The sequence below is a fragment of the Myotis davidii genome, unplaced genomic scaffold (assembly GCF_000327345.1).
Source record: "Myotis davidii unplaced genomic scaffold, ASM32734v1 scaffold37, whole genome shotgun sequence".
Classification (NCBI taxonomy): domain Eukaryota; kingdom Metazoa; phylum Chordata; class Mammalia; order Chiroptera; family Vespertilionidae; genus Myotis; species Myotis davidii.
In genome coordinates, this window is record NW_006289395.1 from 509,800 (window position 1) to 536,493 (window position 26,694).

Genomic DNA, 26,694 nt, shown 5'->3' on the forward strand with positions numbered 1-26,694 from the left:
TGTGAAGTCCCCATGCACATGTATTAAATCTTTGATTTTTCTTCTGTTAATCTGTCTCTGTTTAATTATTAGTCCAGCTAGAACTTAGAAGATGAAAGGTATTAATTTTAGAATTTTTTTTGGCTTAAAACAATAGAACTTTATCGTCTCATAGTTCTGGAAGCCAGAGGCCCAGAATCAAGATGTTGGCAGAGCTGTTTCCTCCTGGAGGCTCTAGAGAGAATGGGTTCAATACCTCTCTTCTAATTGCTGGCGGTCTCCGACAATCCTTGGTGTTCCTTGACTTGTAGATGCATCACTCCCATCTCTGTTTTCATCCATCACATGGCCTTCTCCCTGTGTGTGTCTGAGGTATTAATATATTTTTAGGCCCCACCAAGAATAAAACAGACAGAAAAGAGCATTAAGACAGCAGACTTAAACCCAAACCTCACAATAATTGCATTAAATGTAAACGGACCAAACACTTCAATTTTAAAAGCAGTTTGGTGGGAGAAAGAAAGACTATTTCAAAAAGTAGAGCTAGAACAAGTGGATATCCACATAGAAAAACAAAAACAACCAAAACCAAAAACTATCAAGGTTATAGAAGACAATATGTGAGAAAGTGTACAAGAGTATCCTTCATGACCTTGAGATAAGATTTCCTAAACAGCCCTGACTGATTTGGCACAGTGGATAGAGCGTCCGCCTGCCGACTGAAGGGTCCCAGGTTCGATTCTGGTCAAGGGCATGTGCCTTGGTTGCGGGCACATCCCCAGTAGGGAGTGTACAGGAGGCAGCTGATCGATGTTTCTCTCTCATGATGTTTCTAACTCTCTATCCCTCTCCCTTCCTCTCTGTAAAAAAAAAAATCAAAATATAGTAAAAAATATATATACTTAAAAACAGACATTAAAAAATGTTGATAGTAGCTTTATTCAAAATAACCCCAACCAAGAAACAACTCAAGAGGCCATCAAAATGAGAATAAACAATCCAATGTCATATACTAAATAAAAAAAGTATCAAAATACTGACACTCTACCAATACATGCAATAATAGGGATGCTTCACAAAAATCATGCTGAAGCCTGACACAAGCACATACTGTTATGACTCCATTTATATTAAGTTCTCTAAACAGAAATAAAAATAAAGGGGGGTGGTGGTGTCAGAGAATACACTGGGAAGAGGCATGAGAAACTTTTCTGGGACGATGACAATACTCTATATTGAAAGGCGTTGCACGGTGGTTAGATGCCAAGACTCATGTAATCGCCGTGGGTATGAACGCAGCCTCAATTTATTAAAAAAGCACACTGGGTACGCGCAGCGCTTGGTTTTTAGCAGGTGCGCCGTCAGCGACTGGAAAAGCATGACCGCATATTGAGGGGTGACGATGCGGGGGAAACGGTTAAGCTTGGGGTTGTGGGGCTCTGCCTCTCGCGGGCAGCAACTAGCCGGGACCCGCGCGCTGCACTAGGGACGGCGGGCCGCCCCTTCCGCTTTCAGGACGTTCAGTCTGCGTCCCGAGTCGGAATGGTTTAGTCCAAACCGCATACAAATTGTTTCTCCGCCGCAAATTAACTGTCGTTACACTTTTTCATCGTTTAATTCTCAAACGTACTCACTCGCGAAAATACCCAGGGGTTGCCCTGCGCACACTTAAAAACAGACAAACGAACGAACAGATAAAACCCTTCCCGCGCAATGGTAGCGCCCAGGCCGGAGCACACCATTCAGAGAGGGGGAGGGGGAGAGATCTGCATCAAAACAAGAGACGCCCATCCTCCCCGCAAGCCGTGATTAAGTAGTCCAGGAAGAAAAAAGAAAAAATAGAAGAGAGGGTTATCAGCTTCCTTCCACAGGTCAGCGGAACCAGCTTAAAAGGCATTTTCTCTCTTTCTCGTTCCCTTCCATCTGGTAAATGTGAGCTGCCCCAAAGAAGAAACCGGAAGTGGCCCTGCAAGTGGCAGACATGTAAAAGTAAAGCCAAACAATAACAGGGCTTCCGGGCCTCTCAGACCCGGATAAAGCGCGCGGGTTTCGCGGGCAAACCTCTCCTTTCGCATTCCCCACTTCCACGACTGACAGTATTTGATTGGATTTCCTTCGTCTAGCAGAGCCGGTTGGAAAATTTATTCCAGGGAGGACAAAGGTCCGGAAGTTATGGGACCTGCCTTAGCAGCGTGGGCGCTCAGATCGCCCCGAATAATCATTTCAGGATGCATCCGAAATTTCACTAGGGTACCCTGGGCTCTAAAATCTAGAGCCGGCAACATAATTTGATGAACAAGAATAGATCCAGAGACAAATGGCAAGGGAGGGGGGCGGGTTAGAGAGCAACCAAAGGACTGGTATGCATGCACATTAGCATAAACAGTGGACAGAAACACTGGGACAATGGGGGCTTGCCCGGGGTGGGAAGGGCTGTGGGTGGTGGTGGTGGTGGTGGTGTCAATCGGGGGAAAAGGAGACACGTAAAACTTTAGACAATAAATAAAAAAATAAAATCTAGAGCCGGGAGGTCCAGACCGTGTTAACGATTCCCCGCTCCCGGCCCTGGCATGGGGACAGGAATGGGTGGGTGGGGAAGAACCCCTTAGGCCAGCGGAAAGTTCCCCCAAGTTCCACCTCCCCGCCCAGGCGTTCAGGTTCCCAACATCCTCATTATCTACACCCAGACCTGCCAACATAGCCGCCAGCCAAGCTTCTCCTCTCCCCGGAACCCCCGGCCAAATCGCCAGGTCCCCGGCACCCCACCTCCCTCGCTGAAAATACCCGGGGTCGAGAGCTCCTGGACTCAGAGAGGACTTATCACACTGCCAAGAGCTTACCTGAGCTTCGGGGAGCGTCTCACCGTCCTGGGAAGCACGCTCCGAGGCCGGAAGCCGGGCGACCCCGGGGGCCCAGGGAACACCTGTGTCCAGGACCGTGGCTTTGGACTTTTGAGCTCAAAACTTTTAGCGCCAGTCCGAGCACATGGGAGGGGGAAATCCCAATCCCAGCAACCCCTGCGAGACTACTGGCACAAAGCTGGAGGTAGCCATGACAAGTAAGGGCAAGCAATGTGCCGGCGGGCGGAGCGTGCTGGAAAGGAGACGGGGAGAGTCAGGATTCCGCTGTATTGGTGCCGTAGTTACCGACATTTTGCGATGGGGAAGTCAGACGAGCCAACGTCGTGAGGACAGAATTGGTGGAAACCATTTTGGAAGGCTCCTGCCATTGTATCCAATTGGAAGGTGGAAGGAAGAAAGCCTTTGTACTTGCGGTTCCCTCTGCCTGGAACACCTCTCTCCCAGATAGTTGGGCAGTTTCTTCTCAGCTAAAGGGCCACCTTTTGGGAAGGCTTTTATTAAGACCCCAATCTAATGTATTTCCCCTAATACTCTACATCAAAGCCCTATTACTATCTGAAAATATTTGTTCCTTGCCTTTAATACACAGCAGCGTTAACTTTAGTCTACTTCTTTTTCACTGTTTTATGTCCCAGGGCTTAGTACAGTACTGGGAAGCAACTAGGCGCTCAGTAATAAATATTTATTTAATGAATGAAGAGACGAAAGTCTGAGGAACTTGGCGAGATGAAGTTCAAAACCTGTAAAATAAAACATGGCGCTAGCGCCCTCTGCCTCCGAGGTGGGAAGTAGGCGCTTTAAGAACGACCGCGGGAGCCCGGGCTTTTCTCGCCCAGGCAGACGCTTTCAGACTACAACTCCCAGGAGCCACCAAAAGCCCCACGGCTTCATGGGAATGGTGACTCCTGGTCCCGCCCCTTCCGTGGGTCGCCCGCGAAATCTGAGCCGAGATGCGGAGACCCAATCGGAAGGTTGGCCCAGATCTCGCGAGAGCCAGTGGCGCGTAGGGACCAACCCAGCTGAGGTCCGCGGTGCTTTCAACGTCGGTGTCCTAGCGGCTACGTTCCATTCTCGGGGTCTTCTGCCCCCTCCCGGAAGAGGAAGGGAGGCACAGGTGGGTCTCTCGAGTCGGCGTCGCGGATCCTGGTGAATTTTGAAGCGGAGCGGCCGGAGCAGCTAGCTGGCAGCCAGCGGGGAGAGGGCTGCCTGGCCGAGGCCAATGCCTGCCGCGCTTCCTCGGCGGTATGAAGACGTCCGAGGAGCCACCGTTAGCGCCCTACTGCCTGTCTGCAGACAAGGCCCCCGCTTCAGCCCGTCTCTCGCCTCAGGCTTCCCCGATGGATAAAAACACGGACCCAGAACTGATGCCACTGACATCCGAAGGCGATGATCCGCCCCGCGTGTCCCCCGATCCCATGGCTGGCTCAGCTGTGTCCCAGGAGCCGGAGGAGGGGGACCCCGCTTCTCTCTCCACTTCCCCGGAAACAGGGGTTTGCACTCCCAGTGAGTTGAGCCCTGGAATCAAGGAGCAAGAACTTTCTGGAAGTGTGAGCCTTCCTGCGGAGGAAACGAACGGGCAGGAATTGGGGCCCGGAGGAGCCATGGAAGGTGTGTCTGAGGAGCCTGTTCCTGAGGAGGAGGGGTCCACGTAAGTGGCAGTTGACGGAGGGAAGCCGAGGACATTGGAAATCCGAGATGCACGGAAGTGTGAGATGTCCCGTGCCCTCCGGTCCTCAGTCCCAGTTCTCCAGGCCTGTTTCCTCTTTGCTTTGGCGACTCAGGTTTGTTGTCCCCCATCTTCCTTCCAGCACTTGGAGCTACAGCTTCTCCCAACTACCTCAGTTTCTCAGTGGTTCCTGGTCAGAGTTCAGCGCCCAGCCTGAGAACTTCTTGAAAGGCTGTAAGTGGTAAGGAAAACGGGGCAGGGAGATAAACACACCAGGATTTTCACCTCCAAATACCCCATTCACCTGGGAGAGGGATTCACCAGAGGTGGGAGTAGGAGTAAGAATCCCTCCTGGACTGAACTTCAGTTTCCCCTGGGATTTTGTCTTCTACTTCCCTCAGGGTTCTGGGGGGAATTTACTCCCTAGACATAGGCTCAGCCCTAGCCCTACACTTGGAAAATGTAGGTCTGTCTAGCTTTCTAACCTTTGCCTACTCCTAGGGCCCCTGATGGTTCCTGCATCTTGACCAATAGTGCTGATAACATCCTGCGGATTTATAACCTACCCCCAGAGATGTACAATGAAGGGGAACAGCGGGAATATGCAGAAATGGTAAGGGTAAGGGCTAGACCAGCCCTTTCACCAGACACTGAACATCTTCTTCATCATGAATTTCCATAGGTAGCATTTTTTATCCTGAATTCTGAAGTCCTTTATTTATTTTTATTTTGTTTTTAAAATTGATTTGAGAGAGCGGGAGAGAAAGAAAGAGACATCTATTTGTTGCCTTATCCGGTTTGGCTCAGTGGATAGAGCGTTGGCCTGTGGACTGAAGGGTCCAGGGTTCGATTCCAGTCAAGGGCACATGCCAGGGGTTGTGGGCTCGATCCCTAGTAGGGAGCCTACAGGAGGCAGCCGATTGATGATTCTCTCTCATCATTGATGTTTCTATCTCTCCCTCTCCCTTCCTCTCTGAAATCAATAAAAATATATATTAAAAAAAAAAGAAACATCTATTAGTTGTTCTACTTATTTATGCATTCAACCTGACTGGGATTGAACCCAAAACCTTGGTGTTGGGAGGACGCTGTAACCAATTGAACTAGGGCATAAAGTCATTTAGAGAGGTTTGTCCCTTCTTTAGTCAGGAATATGTGTTTTCCATAAAAGAGTAGTGACTTTTAGTGACAGTACTTAATTGACTTACAGATTTTTTTATTTCTAAAATTTTATTTTAATGGTATTTTATTTTTTGTTAATCCTCACTGGAATATGTTTTTCCATTGATTTTTAGAGCGAGTGGAGGGGGAGAGACAGAGAAACATCGATATGTCGATTGGTTGCCTCCCACACGGGGATTGAGCCTGCAACTGAGATACGTGCCCTTGACTGGAATTGAACCTGGGACCCTGCAGTCCGAGACTTGGTTGATGCTCTATCCAAACCAGCTAGGGCCAGGTTTTTTTTGAGCGTACATTTATTAAAGCTGGGCACAGTGAAGCAAGGAAGGGCTTAGGATAGAAGAAGCAACAGGAGGGAGCCTAGGCGGGGCTGCTGTGCTCTCTAGAAATGTTATAGGAAAGAAATGGTCCCAGGCAGTGCTGCTGTGGCTCACTGGAAAGTCAGAGAAAAGGAACCTTGGAGACGGGTTGAGGTGGCTAGCCAGGGTGAACTACCGCTGCCCATTGCTCCCCTGGCTGCAAGTCTTGTGGGGACCTTAGAGTTTAGGAGATGCATGCCTGAGCAGGAAGAAAGGTGTGGGCGTGCTCCTGAGAGGGAGAGTGCCGACAGATATTTATTGAATGATTACCAATATATCAGTTACTGTGTGGTGCTGGGGTAAAGTGAATGAGACAGATGAGCTGGTTTGCTTTCTTTTTTTTTTTTTTTTAATATATTTTATTGATTTTTTACAGAGAGGAAGGGAGAGGAACAGAGAGGTAGAAATATCGATGAGAGAGAAACATCGATCAGCTGCCTCTTGCACACTCCCTACTGGGGATGTGCCCGCAACCCAGGTACATCCTTGACCGGAATCAAACCTGGGACCCTTGAGTCCGCAGGCCGACGCTCTATCCACTGAGCCAAACCGGTTAGGGTGGTTTGCTTTCTTGTTTGGGAGATAGACAACGAACATGCAAACCAATAAATAACCAAGTTCATTACAAATTATAATAAGTGTTATGAAGGAAGTAAACAGAATGAGGAGAGAATAACGAGAGGATACGACTGAGATAAAATGGTCAGGGAGGGGCCCTCTGAAAAGGAGACATTTAAACTGAGACCTGAAGGATATGAGGTAGTCATGTGAAGAGCTGTAGAAAGCACATTCTGGGGAGAGGCAATGACCTTCCAAAAACCAAGAGCTGGGAAAGAGCTTTGTTTGTTCAAGAAACAGAAAGAAGACTAATGCACCTGGACTGAGGCCAGTGAGAGGGGAAGGGCGCTGCTTATGGAGAGATGGCCAGTGGCCACATTGTGTCAGGTCTTGTCAGTAGGCATTTGGAGTTTATTTGGGAAGCCATGTAGAGTTTTAAAACAGGAGTGAAATGATGGCTGAATTTTAGAGAATGGACTGTGGGTGGGCAACAGTGAAATCAGGAAGACTCATTAGAATGCGTTTTTCATGGTCCGGGCAAGAAATGATGGTGGCGTAGGCTAGGGTGGTGTCAGGAAAGCTGGGGAGATGTGGATGGGTTTGAAGTATATTTTGTAGGACATGGAGGTGCAGGGAAGGAAGCAGCCAAGTGTGGTGTCCAGGTTTTGCTGCCAGGGGGATGGTATGATTTACTCAGAGCAGGAAACGGGGATATGAAAAGGTAGTGGGACGAGTCAGGAGTTTTTAGGTACATTAATTGTGAAATGTAAAACTACGGGGAGAAGTTGGGGCTGGGGATATACTTTGAGAAGTGGGGGAGCATGTAGATAATATGTTGTGTCTTTTTTTTTTTTTTAAATATATTTTATTGATTTTTTTACAGAGAGGAAGGGAGAGAGATAGAGAGTTAGAAACATCGATGAGAGAGAAACATCGATCAGCTGCCTCCTGCACACCTCCTACTGGGGATGTGACCGCAACCAAGGTACATGCCCTTGGCCGGAATCAAACCTGGGACCTTTCAGTCCGCAGGCCAATGCTCTATCCACTGAGCCAAACCGGTTAGGGCAATATGTTGTGTCTTGAGAGTGGATTCCTTCTCAAGAGAGAGTGTAGATGGAGGAGAAGGCTCAAGCAGAGCCCGGCGTTCCGGCATATGGCGGAGGAGTGCAGAAGAAACTACAAAAATGGAGGCAGAGAGTCATGCCTAACGCTGCTGAAAGTGAGGCAGATTTAGAGAATAACCCAAGAAGGAGACATTAGTGATCCTGACAAGAGCGCTTTCAGGGGAGTGATGGAGGCAGAAGCCAATCAGAGTGGGTGGGAGAGGAAATATAGACACTTCCTTGGAAGAGTTTTCTTATGACAGGAAACAGAAATGGAATGGTGACCAGAGGGACTGTGAGTCCAAAAAGGGTTAATGGTTGCCTCTGTGTTGTCAGGATTAATGCCAGTAGACAGGAATTGGTGCTCTAGGAGAGAGAAGGGTTAACAAAGCCACTGAGTAGCTGGGTGAAGACAGACTCCAGAGTACATTAGAGGTCTTTGATAGGTTCAGGATAATCCCTTGCTGTAGAACAGTGGTTCTCAACCTTCTGGCCCTTTAAATACAGTTCCTCATGTTGGGACCCAACCATAACATTATTTTCATTGCTACTTCATAACTGTCATGTTGCTATTGTTATGAATTGTAATGTAAATATCTGATATGCAGGATGGTCTTAGGCGACCCCTGTGAAAGGGTCGTTTGACCGCCAAAGGGGTCGCGACCCACAGGTTGAGAACCGCTGCTGTAGAAGGAAAGGCAGAAGATGCATTCAGAGGCACCTGTTTGGTGTTTGGAAATTTCAGTGTCTCTGTTGGCTTCTCAGTGAAGCATACAGGGAGCTTATGGGCTGAAGGAAGAGGGCCTGTGGGCAGAGAGCAGGAGTGAAGGATCGGTCCTGGACAGCTGAAGATCAAAACCACCACAGGATGTGGAGGATTGCTCATCTTAGCCCAGTGCTCATAGAAATGTGTTGCCATCCATTTAAAGTCAAAACAATTAGCGTGGTTATGCGTCTTTCCCAGCAAGGTAATGGACCTCAGTTTCTGAGTTTGTAAAATGAGGATGATAATAACAACACCTCACAGAGCTGTGAAAATTAAAAGAATTAATGTAAAGTGCTTAAAACAGTGCCTGATGTAGTAAGTATTCAATAAGCACTAGTAGTCACTGATATTAGTTGAGTGCAAACATGGAGGATAGTCTGGTTGGGGTTTGTCAGGGGTGAAAGTCAAGGGTGTCTTTCAAAAAAATATGTTTTTATTGATTTTTGGAGAGAGAGGAAGGGAGAGGGATAGAGAGATAGAAACATAGATGCGAGAGAAACAGCAACATTGATCAGCTGCCTCCTGCACACCCCGCACTGGGGATCGATTCCACAACCCAGGCATGTGCCTTGACTGGGAATGGAACCAGTGACCTCTTAGTTTTTGGGTTGATGCTCAACCACTGAGCTACACCAGCCATGATGTAAATATATTTTTGATGAAGCTGATTAATTGTGGTAGAAATGGCAGAGCAAGCGAGCAAGATTGGTTGGAGATGGTAGCCAGAGACTGTGGTGGTGACAAGGCCCAGGACTCACACATGGTGTCAATTATAGCAGTGGGTGCTAAGGAGGTAAAGGAATGGGAAAGGCCATGGTATTGGATGGATGCATCATTCTTTCACTGATTCGTTTATTCAGCACTATTTTTTCTTTTTTAGTACATTCTATGTACCAGCCCTGTTTTAGAAGCTGAGGATTAGTCAAATAAAAACAGGCAAAAGTCCCTGTCCTTGTGAAACTTATAGTCTAGTGTGGGGAACAGGCAACCAAAAAAAATAACAAAGTAAAACATATATATGGTACTTGGGCTAGGGTGGTGTCAAGAGAGATGGAGGGATGGGGATGCATTTGAAGTATCTTTTGTAGGACTTGGAGGTCAATTGAATGTGGAGGTGCAGGGGAAAAAAGCAATCAAGGATTATGTCCAAGTAATTTTTTTAATCCTCACCTGAGGATTCATTGATTCTAGAGAAAGAGGAAGAGAGAAAGAGAGAAACTTCAATGAGAGAGAGAAACGTCTATACTCGCCCAGCATGTGGATCAAACCCGCAACTAGGTATGTGCCCTGACTGGGAATTGAACCCGCAACCTTCTGGTGTATAGGATGACACTCCTACCAACTGAGCCACCCAGCCAGAGCTGACCTCACTATTTAGGTGACATTTGAGCAGAGATCTGAAGGAAGGAAGAGAGTGAACCAAGCTGATGTTTTGGGAAAGAATACAGTGGGCAGAGAGAATAGCAAGTTCAAAGTCCCAGTGGACGTGAAAGTCACCAAGAGTAAGTATCTATAGGGAGTGAGACAATGAACCAGGAGAAAGGTCTCAGTGAATGAGGGAGAATGACAAAAAGTGGGGAGCTAGACTGATGGCAGGAACTATAGAGAAGCTGGAGTTTGGAGAAGTGAAAAGATTTAGAAATCACAGTGGGGAGCACAGTTGACACCCATCTCCTGTCCTTGAGGTGTGTACTGGGGACAGGGGGTGAGAATTAAATTCTTGGTGGCTTCTTTAAAGAAGAAGGGTGTTGAGTTCTGGGGATGGTCCCAAATGCTTATCCAGCGGCAGCTCTGTAAGACCGGAGGCTGCAGACCTTTGAGTTCTCAGTGCAAATATAAGGCACTCCATACCTGGTTCCTGGAACAGAACCAGTGGTCTCAGGGCTGGTGGCTGCGGTGCAGTCATTCTGAGAGAAGAATTCAGGCCCTGGCCAGTGTGGCTCGGTTGGTTGAAACTTCATCTTGTGCACCAAAAGGTTGCGGTTCCAATTCCTGGTCAGGGCACATACCTAGGTTGAAGGTTAGATCCCCAGTTGGGGTGCATGCGGGAGGCAACCAACTGACATCCTCTCTCACGTTGATGTTTCTCTTTCTCTCCCTCTCCTTCTTCCCCCCTCTCTAAAATCAATAAGCATGTACTCGGGTGAAGATTAAAAAACAAAACATTTAAAATACTTGGTGTTGGAGAACAGTAGCGAGCAAGACAGACATGGTTCCTGCCTTCTCAGAAAGGTTCAAGGCAGAGTAAGGAGCACAGAGGGCAATAGGAACACGGAGCAGGGCACCTTGCTCAGCTTGAGGGTTTAGGGAAGGCTTCCCAGTGGAAGAAGCATCTAAGAGACCTGAAGGATGACTAGGATTCAACCAGAAGTTGGGGGAGGTGAAAGAAGAGTATTACCGACTTAGACACTAGTATGTGTGAAAGCCTGCAGGCGAGAGTATGGTGAGTTGGTACCTTCTGAGAACAGAGCTAAAACAGTAGGATGTAGAGATTTTTAAGGAGTGAGCACAGAGGTGAGCCATGAGAGGTGGACAGGGAAGCTCTGTAAAGAGGGGTTTTATACTGAGGGTTATGAAGAGTCACTGGAACATTTTAAGAAGGTGATGCTGCACAGAATTCCAACTTAACAAGGTCTGCAGGGCCTTGATGTGGCCATCGTGTGGAAATGAGAATGGATGGGTAGATTGGAGTGTGAGGGTGCGTGGAGGCCTGGAGAACATGTCGGGTTTTGCAGAAATACTAGCAAGAAGGCAGTGGCTCCATGTGGCATGACGGGAAGTGGACAGATGCAAGAGAACTCCAGGAGGTGGAATTGGCAAAATATGATCCGGGGCTGGACCGAGAGTGAAAAGGCAGAAGAGAGGAGGAGGAGGAGCTGTCATTCAGGCTGGTGCTGATCTCAGGCTTGAAAATCGGCTGGAGCCCAGCAGGAGCAGCAGGCTTGGAGGTGGCAGGTTTGAGGTACCTGTGGGATAGCCAAGTGGAGCTTTCTACCAGGCAGTTGGATATACGGGTTCAGAGTAGACAGGTGGAAACTGAAGCCATGGCTGGATGACATCACCCAGAGTTAAGCAAATAACTAACAAAGGACTGGTCCAGATGATTTAAAGATTTCCTTCAAATCACTAAGAAAACGACAAAAGCCTAGTAGAAAAATGAACAAAAATTGTGAGAAGGCATACTTAAATTGTTAATAAACAGATAAATGCCTCAAAAACCCCCACATAGATAAATGTCTAACCTCAGTAGTATGAAGGAAACGCAAATGTATACCATTTCACAGCCTTCAAACTGAGGAAACTTTAAGTCTGGCAATATCGGCAGGATGCAGAGCAACAGGCACGCTCATGCAGTCGGTGGAAGAGTGAGTTGGGATGAGCTCTTTGGGGGAAAAATGTGACATTATCTAGCAGAGTTGGCAAAGTACGTGCCATTGAGCCCAATGATTTTCCTTGTTAGCAGAAACTACAGAGAAACCCGCCCTCTCACATGAGTACCAGAATGTTAAAAAACACACTAGCTAAAAAATGGAAAGACATCGGTGTTTGTCAATAGAAAAGGAGAGATGAGTAAATTACTCTACAGCAGTGAAAATGCGTGAATTCGCGCTAAATGTCACCATGGTTAAATCTCACAATCACAAACAGTGTGATATCATTAATATTAAGTTTAAAGGTATGCAGGATAATGCTATACATTGTTTTTTCTTTTTTAAAAAATATTTTTTTATTGATTTCAGAGAAGGAGGGAGAGGGAGAGAGAGATAGAAACATCAGTGATGAGAGAGAATCATTGATTGGCTGCCTCCTGTATGCCTTACACTGAGAATCGAGCCTGCGACCCTGGCATGTGCCCTTGACAGGAATTGAACTCAGGACCCTTCAGTCCATAGGCCGACACTCTATCCACTGAGCCCAACCAGCTAGGGCTACATTGTTTTTTCTTTGTATAAATATATTCCTAAAGAAATTCGTGAGAATGGTAAATTCAGGATAGTGTTTACCTCTGAGGGAAGGTTTCATTGGGCTGGAGTTTTAACTGTTTTGTATATTTTATTTCTTAAGCTGGGTGAAAAAGTCACAGGTGTTGTTGTTGTTGTTTTTTAATACTTTGCATATTTGAACTGTTTAATTTTTTAATTTTATGTTAACTCTCTCCTTAGGATATTTTCCATTGATTAAAAAAACAACAACATGTTTTTAGCCCAGCCGGCGTGGATCAGTGGTTGAGCATCAACCTATGGTTTTGTTTTTTTTAATATATTTTATTGATTTTTTACAGAGAGGAAGGGAGAGAGATAGATAGTTAGAAACATCGATGAGAGAGAAACATTGATCAGCTGCCTCCTGCACATCTCCCACTGGGGATGTGCCTGCAACCCAGGCACATGCCCCTGACCGGAATCGAACCCGGGACCTTTCCGTCCGCAGGCCGACGCTCTATCCACTGAGCCAAACCAGTTTCAGCAACCTATGTTTTTATTGATTTTTAGAGAGAGAGAGAGGGAGAGGGATAGAGAGATAGACACATCAATGAGAGAGGAGCATCATTGGTTGGCTGTTTCCTATACACCCCCACTAGGAATCAACCCAGCAACCCAGGCAATGTGCCCTGACCAGGAATTGAACAGGTGACCTCTTGGTTTTTGGCTCAACATCCAACTGCTGAGCTACATCAGCCAGGCCCATTGATTTTTTTAGAGAGAATGAAAGGGATGCAGAGAGACAGACAGAAAGAGAGACACATTGATTGGTTGCCTCCCAAAAATGGCCCGGCTGCATGAGCCCAGACCTGGGGCCAGGATCAAGCCTACAACCAAGGTACATGCCCTTGACCAGAATCAGACCCGGGACCCTTCAGTCCTTGGGCCAAAGCTCTCTCCAACTGAACAAAACTGGCTAGGGCTGTTTAATTTCTTAAGGGCTCAAGTGGCACCTAGTAGATGCTTAGTAAATATGTATATCATTGCCCTAGTTGGTTTGGCTCAGTGGATAGAACATCGGCCTGTGAACTGAAGGGGCCCGGGTTCGAGTCCGGCCAAGGGCACATGTCTGGTTGTGGGCTCGATCCCCAGGACGGGGCATGCAGGAGGCAGCCGATCAATGATTCTCATCATTGATGTTTCTATCTCTCTCTCCCTCTTCCTTCCTCTCTGAAATCAATAAAAAAATATAAAAGAAATATGCATATCATTGGTTGGTTCTTTGTTGGGATATTATTTATTTTTTTTCTTCTCTGAGTGTTTAAAAAGCAAAAGGATAAATGTGTATGACTTTTGGTGGCCCAAATCTGACATTAAAGCATGAGCTGACCTTGAATGTTGACATAAAGATTCTGTTCTTCATATTGACCCCATCTGCCCTCCCCTGCCTGGTTAAATGATGACACATGGTCTCCCTCTGCCGTAAAACTGCTGGAGGTCCAAGATGCCTCCCTTCCCTGCCAGTGACCTAGGCATTCCATCCGTCCAGGTCCCTGTCCTTCGGATGGTGGAAGGCGACACCATCTACGATTACTGCTGGTATTCTCTGATGTCTTCAAGCCAGCCAGACACCTCCTAGTAAGTGATGACCTTGGCCTCTGCTACTCCCCCCAGCAGTTTCAAGGGGATCCTCTACTGAGAGAGAGTCAAGGGCTGCCCAGGGATTCTGGGAGGAGGAAAGCTTGGTGTGCCCTCTAGGTGTGAGCTGAGAGGGCCGGTCAGTTGGCTTCCCACCCTTCCTTTGACAGCAGCAGGGCCTCAGTGTCCTTGTTGTTCTCAGTGTGGCCAGCAGCAGCCGGGAGAACCCAATTCACATCTGGGATGCATTCACTGGAGAGCTCCGGGCTTCCTTTCGCGCCTACAACCACCTGGTAGGGACCTCCCGCCCAGCCTCGCTTGTCCTGGCCCAGCTTTCCTTCCCGGAGGACAGGTGACTTGCTTTACGAGGCCTGTTTCCGGCCCTTTCCTCCTCCCAGGATGAGCTGACGGCAGCCCACTCGCTCTGCTTCTCCCCGGACGGCTCCCAGCTCTTCTGTGGCTTCAACCGGACTGTGCGTGTCTTTTCCACGGCCCGGCCCGGCCGTGACTGTGAGGTCCGAGCCACGTTTGGTAAGCATCTGTGCTTCCAAGAGGGGAAGCAAGGAAAGGGCACTGCTGTGTGCAGAGGGGCCTTGTGTAAGCCAGGGGACCACATGTTGGGGGAGGGGGGGTGTGCCACAGCCTCCTCCGTACAGCCCTGGTCAAACCGGTGGGTAAAGGGCTTGTGCTCTCTGAGCCCAGTTCCTGTTGGCTGTGTACCTTTTGGTCTCCAAAATCTTAGTATCGTTAGGAAATTGGAGGTGAAGCTGGTTCTATTTTACTACAAGCCTTCAGCTTTCCATTCCTTCCAGGAAAAACAGATTTGAGAGGGAAGAAGTAGGTCTTAGGCATTTAGGTCCTTTGTGGGGGGTTGGGGGGAACCGAAGGATCTGGGGTCTTCATCCCGCTGTGGCAGATGGAGGGGGGATACTGAGTCCTGGCACATGGGCTCTGGGACAGGAGACAGAGGTGCGCCTCTGATGAGCCTGGTTAATGTCAGGTGCCCTTGCTCGCTCCCCCACTTTGTTCCTCCCTCTTTAGCAAAAAAGCAGGGCCAGAGCGGCATCATCTCCTGCATGGCCTTCAACCCCGCCCAGCCTCTCTATGCCTGTGGCTCCTATGGCTGCTCCCTGGGCCTGTATGCCTGGGATGACGGCTCCCTTCTCGCCTTGCTGGGAGGGCACCGAGGGGGCATCACCCACCTCTGCTTTCACCCCGATGGCAACCGCTTCTTCTCAGGAGCCCGCAAGGTAGGAATCATGTCCTGAGATCCCAAAGGGCAGTGGGCAGGAGTGGGGATGTAGGCTGATATTGGGGGATAGGTGTGAGAAAAAAGTCAACCCAAGCTAAAGGCGTGCCTGCAAAGCTTGAGGGAAGCAGAGATGTCCGGGTGGTGGGCTCCAGGCCCCTGTTCTATGTCTTCAGGACGCTGAGCTTCTGTGCTGGGATCTCCGGCAGCCTGGTCATCCACTGTGGTCCCTGAATCGTGAGGTGACCACCAATCAGCGCATCTACTTTGATCTGGACCCGTGAGTGACCGTGGGTCCTTCCCTCCCAGGACTCCCGTGCCCCCTGTAACCCAGATTCGAGCCCCTGGGTGTGAGGACTTCCTGCGCTGGGATGATGACGCCATGCCAGCAAGCCTCTGCTCTCTCCCCAGGACTGGCCAGTTCCTAGTGAGCGGCAGCACGAGCGGGGCTGTCTCTGTGTGGGACACGGGCGAGGCTGGGCATGAGAGGAAACCGGAACCTGTGCTGAGTTTTTTGCCTCAGAAGGACTGCACCAATGGAGTGAGGTCATACCACAGATCTTGGGGCTCGGGTTGGGAGGGAGGTGAATTGCAGAGGGAGCAAGCATCCGCTCTCGGGGGGTTGACAGACTGCCTGTCTCTCCCTCCAGCCTGCACCCTAGCCTGCCTCTGCTGGCCACTGCCTCCGGTCAGCGTGTGTTTCCAGAGCCCACGGAGAGTGGGGACGAGGGGGAGCAGGAGGTGGACCTTCCCCTGCTCTCCATGCGCCACGTCCACCTTGAATGTCAGCTACAGCTCTGGTGGTGTGGGGGGAGCCCAGACACCAATGTCCCTGATGCCCAACAGGGTGAGAAGGAACAGGGAGGGACAAAAAGAGGTGGGGGTGAGTTTATATAAAAAGGTTTTATATGACACCAGAATCTCTGTGTCTGTTTGGGGAGGCAAATGATGGAGCGAGGGTGGTGGTGGGGGGGAGGGTTATTAGTGGGCTCCCTAGTCCAGCAGCAGTGGGGATTGGCATATTGTTCCTAAAACCAGGGCTGAGAGGTGGTACTAGGCAGGAGCCAATGGGACTACTGAGCTTGGTGTGAAGTCAAGTAGTGGGGGTGGGGCTTCATGCCATTGACTGGTTGGTTGCTAGGCAACTTGATAAACTGAAGGGGGGGAACCTGTTTGAAATCTCACTCCCAAGGTGGGGTGGCAGGGGTCACAGTGAGCGTGGCTGAGCAGGAGTGGCAGGAACTGTGTTAGACTGCTGGGCGTGACTGTGTGAGACTGTGCAGCTGGTGACAGACAAGACACCCGCTCTCCCTTGCTCAACACTAGTTACCCTCATCCAGCAGCAGAGGGACCATTACTCAGCTCTGGGAGTAGGGGAGCAGAAGCACCCCCCTACCCTCCTCTGGACTCCCCCAGGAGGCCCTGACTGAGTAGCCAGAGCCAAGGACACATGAGAAGAGCACAGGTGCTCGGAGACACAGACGTCACAGTCTGTGTTCCCGTTAGATGCAGGACAAGGGTGACAGTCTCGTTCAGCAGTTATTACTGCTGTTTCTCCATTGATCTGGCCTGCCTTTGAGGGGGGCAGTATGTTATTTCAAGCAGCAGCGGCCCCCCCCCCCCCCCACACACACACCTTGCCAAACACTGAGAAGAGGAGCTATGAAGGGTTACTGTCAGTAGGAATCTCAAGGGACTGTCGGTAGGGGGTTGATTTGGACCCAAAATCAAAGGGAAGGGACTGAAGGCCTGTAACCGCTCGCAAGGGGAGAGGAATGTCACCTCTGCCCAGAGGTGCTGAAAGCTAGGGTTCTTACACGCAAGCAGGCAACCCCCGCCCTTCCCCCAGGATAATTGGAAACAGCCCTTCCAGCTGAATGTGAGTGTGGGGCTGTAGGTACTCCCTTTCCTCTCCCAGCCATGTCTCCCCATAACCGTCCAAGGAGGGCCCACGTTTACCCCCTAATCTCTTGCTTTTCACCAACCCCTAGATAACAGGAAAGGGTATTGGAGGCTATGACAAAAGAGACCCCAGGGGTGGGAGTTCAGCAACTTGGGTTTGGTTCCTAGACACCCGGTGACCTTGGGCTAGTCCGGGGCCTCCCGAGCCTCAGTTTCTTCATCCCTGCAATGGGGATCCTTTAGCGCTGCCCCCGCACCTCACACAGGTGGTCGTGGTGCTCACTCAGGCCACTTGGTCAAGTGGAAGCCTTGAAGGTTATTCTCTCCCGACCTCCCGGGAGCAGCGGTGTTGTTTGGGATGCGGGAGGCGGAGGCTGCGGGAGCGAAAGGGGCTGGGTTCCTGGGGTGGGGAAGGCGAGAGGCTTTCTGAATCTGAGAGAGGAAGATTCCTCGCGCTCCGGCGATGCGAGGGCCAGAGGGGAGACGGGCAGAAACTAAGCCAGAGACCGGAGTCGGAAAGACAAAGGGGGCGTGAGAGACCGCGCCGGGGAGCGCGGCGGCGGGGCTGGGCGCGGCGGCGGGAGGTGCGCTGGCCGAGGGAGGTGTGGGGGCGTGGGCTGCGGGATCCTGCCGCCCGCTCCGCCTCGAGCTCCAGCTCCGGTTTTTCCCTCCGCCATCCTCTCCCCCGCCCCGTCTCTCCTTTAACTCCCCCTCCCGGGCTCAGGACTGGTTTCCTCCCTTAGCCCGCTGCCCTCAATCCCGGCGAGGCTGGGGCTCCGGCTCGGCGCCCCCTTCCTCGCTCCCTTGTCCGACGCCCCATGCCACCACCGCCGGGTGCCTGGCTCCCTCAGTCCCCGACTTAGGCCCGCTCTCCAATCCCGGGGTGCTGGTGCCGGGGTTGGGGCGCAGGGAGCTTGCGGACCGCCCCTGGAAGGGCTCTCGAGGGCTGAGCGCTCCGGCGCTGGGCGCGGGCAGAGCAGGAAGCGGGTCCGCGTGGGAGCGGGGGTATCGGCCGCCCGGGAGGTCGGGGCAGAATAGCTTGGACAGCTAAGGCAGTCACCCCAGGGAGTGATCGACTTTGGGGGAGTTGGTGCCCCGCCCCCAGGCCTTGGCGGGGTCATGGGGGCCCCCCATTCTAGGCCGGGGGGTGTGCGAGTCGGGGCCCTGCTGCTGCTCGGTTTTTGGGGGCTGGTGTCTGGGCTCAGCCTGGAGCCTGTCTACTGGAATTCGGCGAATAAGAGGTGAGCGACCGGGGCTGGGGAGACCCTACACCTTCCCAGCAGGGAGTGTGGAAGCCTCGGGGACTTGGGAGCTGAATTCTCTGAGCTGGGAGGACGCGGAGGGAGGGTGCCGGTGCTCTGCTGGAAGCTGATGGGTGACTAGACTGATGATCTTGGGAGCCAGACTTCTGGGTCGCACACAGAGCTGGGGGTGTGTGGTGATATCCAGGTGTTGGGAGTTTGAAAGACCCCAAAAGGGCAAGTATCCGAAAGTTCATGGGGAGCCGGGAGGGCAGTGGAGTGGTTGTGCGGGTTTGTGGGAGACTTGCCTGGTGTCGGGGGCTGGGCTTGGAGGGAGCCTGGTTAGTGTCAGCTCTCAGGAGAGCCGCTGAGTAGGTGCTGCTGAAGCGTTGAAGGGAAAGGCAGGGTGCCTCCCTCCCCAGAAGGGACTCTAGTGCAGATGGGAGGGAAGGGGGCTCAGTTTGGGGACAACTCCCCAAGGCTTCTTGGCTCTCCTCACACAGTCTGGCTCCCAACTCTTGCCCACAGCTAGACGGTCAATTAGCCCTTGGTGCAACAGTTTCCCAACCAGACGATATTCCTGCGTTCTGGCTTCCGGACTTCCTTCTGAAAGAAGCCTGGAGCCCCTCAGGCCGCTTCTTTGCCCCCTGGCATCTGAGGTCCCAAGGAGGTCCCATTGCTCCCTCCCCCATCTTTGCTGCAAACTCTTCCATTAGAGCTCTGTTGCAAGGCATGCTTGCTTTGCTCTGAAAAAAGGCCAGGGGTCAGATGAAACTTCAAGCCACACAGGGTAGAACCCTTGGGAGGTCATCTGGATCTCTTGCCTCTGCGTAGATCTCACTCCCTGTTAGCAAAAGAGTTCCGTGTTTTGAAAAAAATCCCTGGGGGAGGCTGCATGAGGCCATGGGAAGAGGGTGGGCTTTGGAGCTCATCAAATCTTAATTTTGTGAGCTGTGTGGCCTTGGGCACTTACTTAACCTCTCTGAGTTTGTATCCTCGATTCTTACAGCTCGGATGAGGATTAGAGGTAAGGGGTTGGAACATATATGCTTATTAAAGGAGAACTAGGATTATTGGCCTTCCTCTCTGTACTTCATTCACAGGCTCCCACATTTCACTATTTGGCCTCCCTCCCATTTCTTTGGGTATAATCTCAGCTGTCCTTTCTCTCTCTCTCTCTGTGATAGGAGAGAATCTGGATGATGCTCTAACCAACTGAGCGAACAACTTGAGCTGACCCGGCCAGGGCTCTCACCTGTCTTTTCTTTACTCAGTCCCTTACCTGTCCACTCCCAGTTGCATCTTATCTGGTGCAACTCGAAGACATGAGGCTTATTCTACTAGAGTCGAGAAAAGAGAATTGGGGTGTTTTGGAGGCTCTTTGGGATGTCGAGTGGGTCAAATACAGAGCAGCAGTCCCCTGGGATCCAGTTCTGAGACCTGTGTGCCATCACTGAAGAGGGAAGGGCTGCAGGCTGGCTAGTGGTGGCTGTGCTGGGCCAATGGATGCCTGAGCAGAGGGAGATGTGGGCTTGTGTTGGCGGTGGTTAGAAAAGTCAACTTCATTTCCCAAGCAATGGGGCACTTTCCCTAGGAAGTCTGAGACCTGAGGGGAGAGAGGTGCTGAGCAAGGAAATGTTGGGCAGCTGCCCCCCCCTCATTCCCCCCGACCCTGGTTCTCATTAGCCCCACTTAGGACCATTGCCAGACCAGGCATTTGCCTCCTGTCACATTGCCTGGTAAACTTGGGGCACTAGTCTTGATCACCCTCTCCCCCCACCCTTTTTTGCTCTGAAATCCCTGAAATTCGGTTGTGGCTTGGGGGAGGGGAGGCTCTGCCCCCATGGTTGACTGCCATAGAATAGTGAAATCACCTGGGAGGGGTGGGCTGTGTGGTTCCAGAGAGGCCAGCTCCTTGGTAACTGGCATCCTGTTGCCAGGGCAACGGAGCTGGTGATGAAGGGAGAGATGGCAGTGTGCATGTGGTGAGGGCAGGCTGAAGAGTGCATTTGGGCAACCAAGGGGCAGGAGACCTCTGAGCCTGGCTTCCTGCTGCTTCCAACGTGAGCTCACAGAGTCCTTAGTGCCTGCTCGGTCAGAACGGACGTTCTACTCAGACAAAGGCTGACCTGCAGGGATGTGGGACAAGGGAGGCGAAGCTCTGGGCCAGACCTCTGATACCTCTCCCCCTTGTCCACCTCAACCTCCTCCCCATAGGTTCCAGGCAGAGGGTGGTTATGTGCTCTACCCTCAGATTGGGGACCGGCTAGACCTGCTTTGTCCCCGGGCCCGGCCTCCTGGCCCCCACTCCTCTCCTAATTATGAGTTCTACAAGCTGTATCTGGTAGGGGGTGCCCAAGGCCGACGCTGTGAGGCACCCCCTGCCCCAAACCTCCTTCTCACTTGTGACCGGCCAGACCTGGATCTCCGCTTCACCATCAAGTTCCAGGAGTATAGCCCTAACCTCTGGGGCCACGAGTTCCGCTCTCACCATGATTACTACATAATTGGTACTGCTGGGCAGAGGGCAGGGTTGAGTGGGGAGGTGCTCCCGGCATGGAGGGCAGATGAGGGAGGGGACCACTAGAGCCAAGAGAGACCCCTTATGCCCTGGGGTGGTGGTGGGGCCAGGGCATGGAGACAGAACTGGGGTCAGACTCCCGAGTGCCAGCTCATTCCTGTGGGTCTTCTCTCCCAGCCACGTCAGATGGGACCCGGGAAGGCCTGGAGAGCCTGCAGGGCGGCGTGTGCCTCACCAGAGGCATGAAGGTTCTCCTCCGAGTGGGACAGAGTGAGTGGGGCTGGGGCGCCTCCTGGGAGCTGAGGAAGGTTGAGGCAGTGCCGTCATGGTCAGCACCCCTTTCTCTTTGGCCTTTGCTATCTCCAGGTCCCCGAGGAGGGGCTGCCCCTCGAAAGCCTGTGTCGGAAATGCCCATGGAAAGAGACCGAGGAGCGGCCCATAGCCTGCAGCCTGGGAAGGAGAACGTGCCAGGTAGGAACGAGGGCCCAGCTCCTCCCTTCCCCAGCCTTCTCCGCTCTTGGATCCCAGCTGCCTTCCCTTCACCCTCTCCCTCCTTCTTTAGATTTTTTTTGGGGGGATGGGGGGGGAAAGAGGGGAAGAGAGGATGGGAGGGTGAGAAGGGAATGGAAGCCAAATGAGGAAAAGACTCAATTAGAACTAATTAGCCAAGTCAGCGCTTCAATCAGTGCTGTCAGAGAAGTGGGGAGGACTCTGGCACAGAGTGGAAGGGCTGGACACACCTGGATTCGGAGCTGGGCTTGGAGGGGTGGAGGGGATTTGGGGTCCCCAAGGGGCCTGTGCACTGGAAGCCCATGGGCCCCAAGGCTGGCTGCCAGATGCCCAGGTGGCTCCTTCAGCCCCTTCCCCTCTTTCCTCCTTCACCCCTTCCCTGCCAGGTGACCCCACCAGCAATGCAACCTCCCGGGGTGCTGAAGGCCCCCTGCCTCCTCCCAGCATGCCCGCAGTGGCCGGGGCAGCTGGGGGGCTGGCGCTGCTCTTGCTGGGCGTGGCAGGGGCTGGGGGTGCCATGTGTTGGCGGAGACGGCGGGCCAAGCCTTCGGAGAGTCGCCACCCTGGTCCTGGCTCCTTTGGGAGGGGAGGGTCTCTGGGCCTGGGGGGTGGAGGTGGGATGGGACCTAGGGAGGCTGAGCCTGGGGAACTAGGGATAGCTCTTCGGGGCAGTGGGGCTGCAGACCCCCCCTTCTGTCCCCATTATGAGAAGGTGAGTGGTGACTATGGGCATCCTGTGTACATCGTGCAGGATGGGCCCCCCCAGAGCCCTCCGAACATCTACTACAAGGTATGAGGGCTCCGCCCACCTGGCTCTCTCGGATCCAGCCCTCCTTGCGGTGCTCCTCCGTGTAATTCATGGTTGGAGGAGCACCTCTGGCATCTCCTTGGCCCCTTTTGCCCCTCCAGCCTCTTTACTCCTCCTGGCTGTTGCCCTCTTCTCTACTGGTAGGATTCCTTAAGATTTTCACTGAATCACTTCCTGCCCTGTGGTTGGCCACGTGTGCCCTCTCTGTCTGTGTCCCCGTGTCCTATTCCCTTGGGGAGGAGGCAGAGACCAGCTGCCTCTTCTGATGACCCAGGGATGCTTGCTCCCCATACCTACTGAGAGCCAGGGGCGGGAACAGTCTGTCTTTTGCTTGGCACCTCTTTCTTTCTGCCTCTCACTGTTCTTCTCTTCTCTTCTCTTCTCTTCTCTTCTCTCTCTCTCTCTCTTTCTCTTTCTCTCTCTCTCTCTCTCTCTCTCTCTCTCTCTCTCTCTCTCGTTCTCTTTCTCTCTTCCGTCTCTAGGTCTGTTCCTCTTCCCTAGCATCCCCCTCCCTACATCTCCTTTTACCCTCTTGGCTTCTTATCCTGTGCCTCTTCCATCTCCTGGGTGGGGGCAATCAAAGCTTTTCTCCCCTCAGCTCCCTCTTCTGACCTCTTGTCAACCACTCCCCTCAATCTGCCAAAAATGGGGGCCTTATGGGGAACGCTCTGGCAGTCCACCCCACCTCAGGGCATGGGCAGCAGGGCCCTCTTCTCTGCCCTGCCCCAGGCCTCTGCACACTTAACTCCAGCCTTTGGGGTGGTTGGGTTATGACAGCCTCCATGAGAAGTACCCTGTTTGTCCAGTGGCCAATCACAAGATGCGAACTGGTTGGGACACATATGGACTTGGTCTGATGCTGAATGGGTCACTTGGGACAGGAAGTGATTTGCTCCAGACAAGAAATGACCAGGCCTGGACAGAAGTGGCCTGGTGAAGTGGCAAAAGCAGTGCAGCAGGAACTGGAAGTGCCTTCATCTGGCTGGAACTCAAGTGACTTAGTCTGGGGGGTGGGAGGGAGGGAGGTGGATGGTTCTTACTCTGTGGAGAAGGGGAGCAGGACAGTCCTTACTGAGGAGGATTTTCCTAGTATGCAGTGGCATTTCCCAGGACCTCCCTTCCTTTGTTCTCTGTGCTACTTCGAAGACAGCTAAGATGACTGCCATATGCTGTGGTAGGCCCAATTTGTCTTGTTGTTCTTCCCTGTCCACATTTCAGTATAATCTGTCACTCAACAGGACTACCCCAAGAACCCCCGTGTTGTCCCCCAGTAGCCCAGCTGGCTGTCTTGTTCATCACATCCTCCATTTCCTACTCTCTTCAGATTCAACACAGCTCCCTTCTTAGTGACCAGAATGGTGGCCTACTGACTGGTCTAGCTGACAGTGGCACTTAGCAACTGCCACTGTTCCATAGTGACCAGCTTATACCTCTTCCTGCCCTCCAGTACACAAGTGGGTGTTCCCTCAGTTTCCTCCCAGCTCAGTTTCATTAGACCAGAGCTGCCCTTGGGCACCAAGTCCGCCACCTCAATCACCAGCCAACATGGTTGCTTGGTCCACCGGATGTCAAGTCATCGCTCTGCTGTAGTTCCCGGCTCCTTCCTGATTTTTCTAATTGCTCCATCCAGGGAACAGGAAGCTGCTGTTGCCATGCGGGAGGTGGCGGGGTATGGCTGTCATCTCAATAGTTTTATTGTAAAAGGGAAATTTGAACAACAAAAACCAAAAAAAGAATAAAAAACTTCAAAAGTTAACAAGGCTGGAAATGACTGGACATGAATTGGAACAGAGAATTAGTGGTTACAATGGCTTTCAAGCTCCATGAAACCAAGGGGAAGGGTAGGGAGAGGGTTGGGTTGGTGGGATGAGGTAGGCAGTGTCTGGGGAGGGGAGAATGGGCGGGGTGAGAAGGCTGAGGAAGGCAGCCACCAAGGGAAGGGAAGCGGGGGTGTGGGGAGTGTGGGGGGCAAGGGGGGGCGGGGGGGAGAGGAACCCAGGCAGGTGAAGGAGTTGCCCATGCATCTGATGGGGATGTATGTGACTGTGAGTTCCCACATGGGGAAAGTCTGGGTGTCTATTGCTAAACCAAAGCCCGGGACAAGGCAAATCACAGAAACAAAGTGGGAAAACAATGTTCACGTTAGTCTATTCTCCATCATCCCTGCCCAAGGCACCTCTGACATGGGGCGTTTTACTTGAGGAAGGAGGGGTGTGGCTGCCCAGAAGACTCAAGCTGTCTGTCTCCTGGCTCCCTGTGTACCCACAACCTAGGCTCTTCTCCCCTAAAAAGCCCAGGTGCCCAGCCCCCTAGACTCAGCCCCATTCTCCAATCACAAAAGCAGCCGTCAGGAACTTCATTGGAGCTGGTTGGCAGGGGTCACAACCTCTGCCCTCCCTACCCCTCCTCTGACTCTAGGTCCTCTCCCGCTGTCTCCCATCTGCCTGGAGGTCAAGGGGTCCTCTTGCCCCTCCTCTGTCCAGTGGGACCCCTGCTCCTTCCCCTGTCTGAGCAAGATGCCTGGATCCTGAGAGGTGCAGGCACTGTTAGGGAAGTTGAAAACTGGGAAGCCAGGTGCTGGGCTGTCGGGAATGTACTCCCTGCCTTCCAAGCCCACACTGGAGCTGCCTAAGGTGGGGAGGCTTGAAGGGGTGTGGAAGGGCTGGTCCCTTGCCCCTTAGTGGGGGTTTGTTGTCACGGCAACATCCCCTTTTTCACACAACGGGAAGCCCCCCTCAGCCTCCCTCGTGGATGGAGCCGACAGCCCCATCGCTGGCTATCAGCCTCAGGGACTTGGCAACCGTCACTATGGCAACCCAGAGCCCAGCAACAGGGCCCAGTGAGAAAGGGAGGGGTCCAAGACTGGGGCAGGGTTGTGTGTGAGAGGGGGCAAGGGAGCTGAGGGAGACTCCCCCTACACATACATCTAGAGACACAGGTGGAGAGACAAAAGGGAAGGGAAGCAGAATAAACCTCCTCTGAGACAAACAAGCACCTCACCGAAGCGGGGGAGACATCATAACATGCTGAGAGATAGGAAGACACCTGGGGACAGATGCACAGCTGGAGAGAGAAACAGCAAATTCTACAGAGCACCCGGGGACCCGCCCCCTTGGAGCGCTGGTATCTGTAGACTCCCCCCGGCCCCCCAACATGAACACAACACCTTTAGCCTCCACACGTGTAGTGACTTGTGTGCCTTTGGAGCTACTTGAAAGTGCTGGTGATTTTCCTCCCGTGCCATCCTGTTTGCTTTCTGGGTACGAATACACACTCTCCTAGGGTAGCAATTACAATAAAACGAATAGAAAGGCAGGAAGGCATTCGTTCGTTCGTTCGTTCATTCACTCAACATCATATTAAGTGTCTACTTTGTTCCAAGTCCTGTTTTGGATACTGGGAGTATATATGGTAAATAAATCTCTGCTTTCATGAAGTCCGGATTTTGGCTGGGAACAACGTAATAACACTTCTGGTAGTGATAAATGATGTAAACAAAACAGGATGAAGAGGATGGAGGGTAACAAGATGTTTTAGATCAGGAGGTCAGGAAGGTTTCGCTGAAGAGGTGACATTTAGAAAAATGTCTTTATTGATTTTTACAGAGAGAGGAAGGGAGAGGGATAGAGAGATAGAAACATCGAGCAGAGAGAGAAACATCCTCCATCGGCTGCCTCCGGCATGTACCCCTACTGGGGATTGAGCCCGCAACAGGGAATCGAACTGGCTGGCAGCTTGTACTCTGGCTGGGAATCGAACTAATGACCTATTGGTTCCTGGTCAACGATCAGCCACTGAGCCATACCGGCTAGGCTGAAGAGCTGACATTTCATGAGGGCCTCGTATAACGTGGAGTCAGGCATGCGGTAGGAGGAAAGTCGTACCCAACAGAGGGAACAGCAAGTGCGAAGCACAGAGGTAAACTCTAGATGCGTTTGGAAATAGGGAGGATGACATCACAACCTCACACGTACTCCAGGTGGGTCTTGTCCCTCCCCAGCCTGTAGGTCCTTTAGGGTCTAGAATCCACATTTAAGAAGTTGCTCTAACTCAGTCTTCTATCCCCCTCCCTCCCCATTTTGTTTCTTCTGTGTATGTGAGTTGCATTTTCTTCAACTAAATTTTAAGCTCTGGGAGGGCAAGGATGGTGCTCTGAGCTTCTTGGAAGCTGTGGTATGGCTGGTGGTACAGAAGGTTGCAGTATGTGTGTTTGTGAATGTGGTTTATGTTGGGGTTTTGTGTTTTTAAAAAATATATTTATTGATATCAGAGAGGAAGGGAGAGGGAGAGATAGAAAACATCAGTGATGAGAGAGAATCATTGATGGGCTGCCTCCTGCACGCCCCTCACTGGGGATCAAGCCCACAACCTGGGCTTGTACCCTGACCAGAATTGAACCGTGACCTCCTGGTTCATAGGTCAATG

The 26,694-nt window shown here is 51.7% G+C and overlaps 3 protein-coding genes across 7 annotated transcripts in view; 2 read left to right on the top strand and 1 right to left on the bottom strand.

Moving 5' to 3' along the window:
* Positions 1-2,901, bottom strand: part of TP53 (tumor protein p53) — a 13,866-nt gene extending 10,965 nt beyond the window's left edge. For 2 of the 4 annotated variants that reach the window (XM_006761652.2, XM_015562573.1), the window contains exons 1-2: positions 2,820-2,899; positions 236-346 (exon numbers count right to left, since the gene is read on the bottom strand). In XM_006761652.2, coding sequence (XP_006761715.1) covers positions 236-321 — 86 coding nt within the window. In that variant the 5' untranslated portion in view covers positions 322-346; positions 2,820-2,899. Of the gene's footprint in view, positions 1-235; positions 347-2,819 lie in introns of all 4 variants that reach the window. The other 2 variants (XM_015562574.1, XM_015562575.1) reach the window with 2 other exon arrangements.
* A 925-nt stretch (positions 2,902-3,826) lies between these two features.
* On the top strand, positions 3,827-16,199 carry WRAP53 (WD repeat containing, antisense to TP53). The gene is made up of 10 exons (XM_006761654.2): positions 3,827-4,488; positions 4,649-4,747; positions 5,008-5,119; positions 13,950-14,038; positions 14,241-14,331; positions 14,437-14,569; positions 15,080-15,288; positions 15,464-15,567; positions 15,699-15,833; positions 15,938-16,199. Exons 1-10 carry the CDS (start codon positions 4,085-4,087, stop codon positions 16,182-16,184), a joined length of 1,623 nt encoding a protein of 540 aa, XP_006761717.1. The 5' UTR covers positions 3,827-4,084; the 3' UTR covers positions 16,185-16,199.
* A 1,581-nt stretch (positions 16,200-17,780) lies between these two features.
* Positions 17,781-23,843, top strand: EFNB3 (ephrin-B3). Of its 2 annotated transcripts, none has more exons than XM_006761655.2 (5): positions 17,781-18,430; positions 20,648-20,940; positions 21,129-21,221; positions 21,318-21,422; positions 21,848-22,658. In XM_006761655.2, exons 1-5 carry the CDS (start codon positions 18,309-18,311, stop codon positions 22,255-22,257), a joined length of 1,023 nt encoding a protein of 340 aa, XP_006761718.1. In that variant the 5' UTR covers positions 17,781-18,308; the 3' UTR covers positions 22,258-22,658. The 2 variants fall into 2 exon arrangements, with proteins under 2 accessions (XP_006761718.1, XP_006761719.1); XM_006761656.2 differs by lacking the exon at positions 21,848-22,658 and adding an exon at positions 22,752-23,843 and having other exon boundaries at positions 17,786-18,430.
* The last annotated feature ends 2,851 nt before the right edge of the window (positions 23,844-26,694 follow it).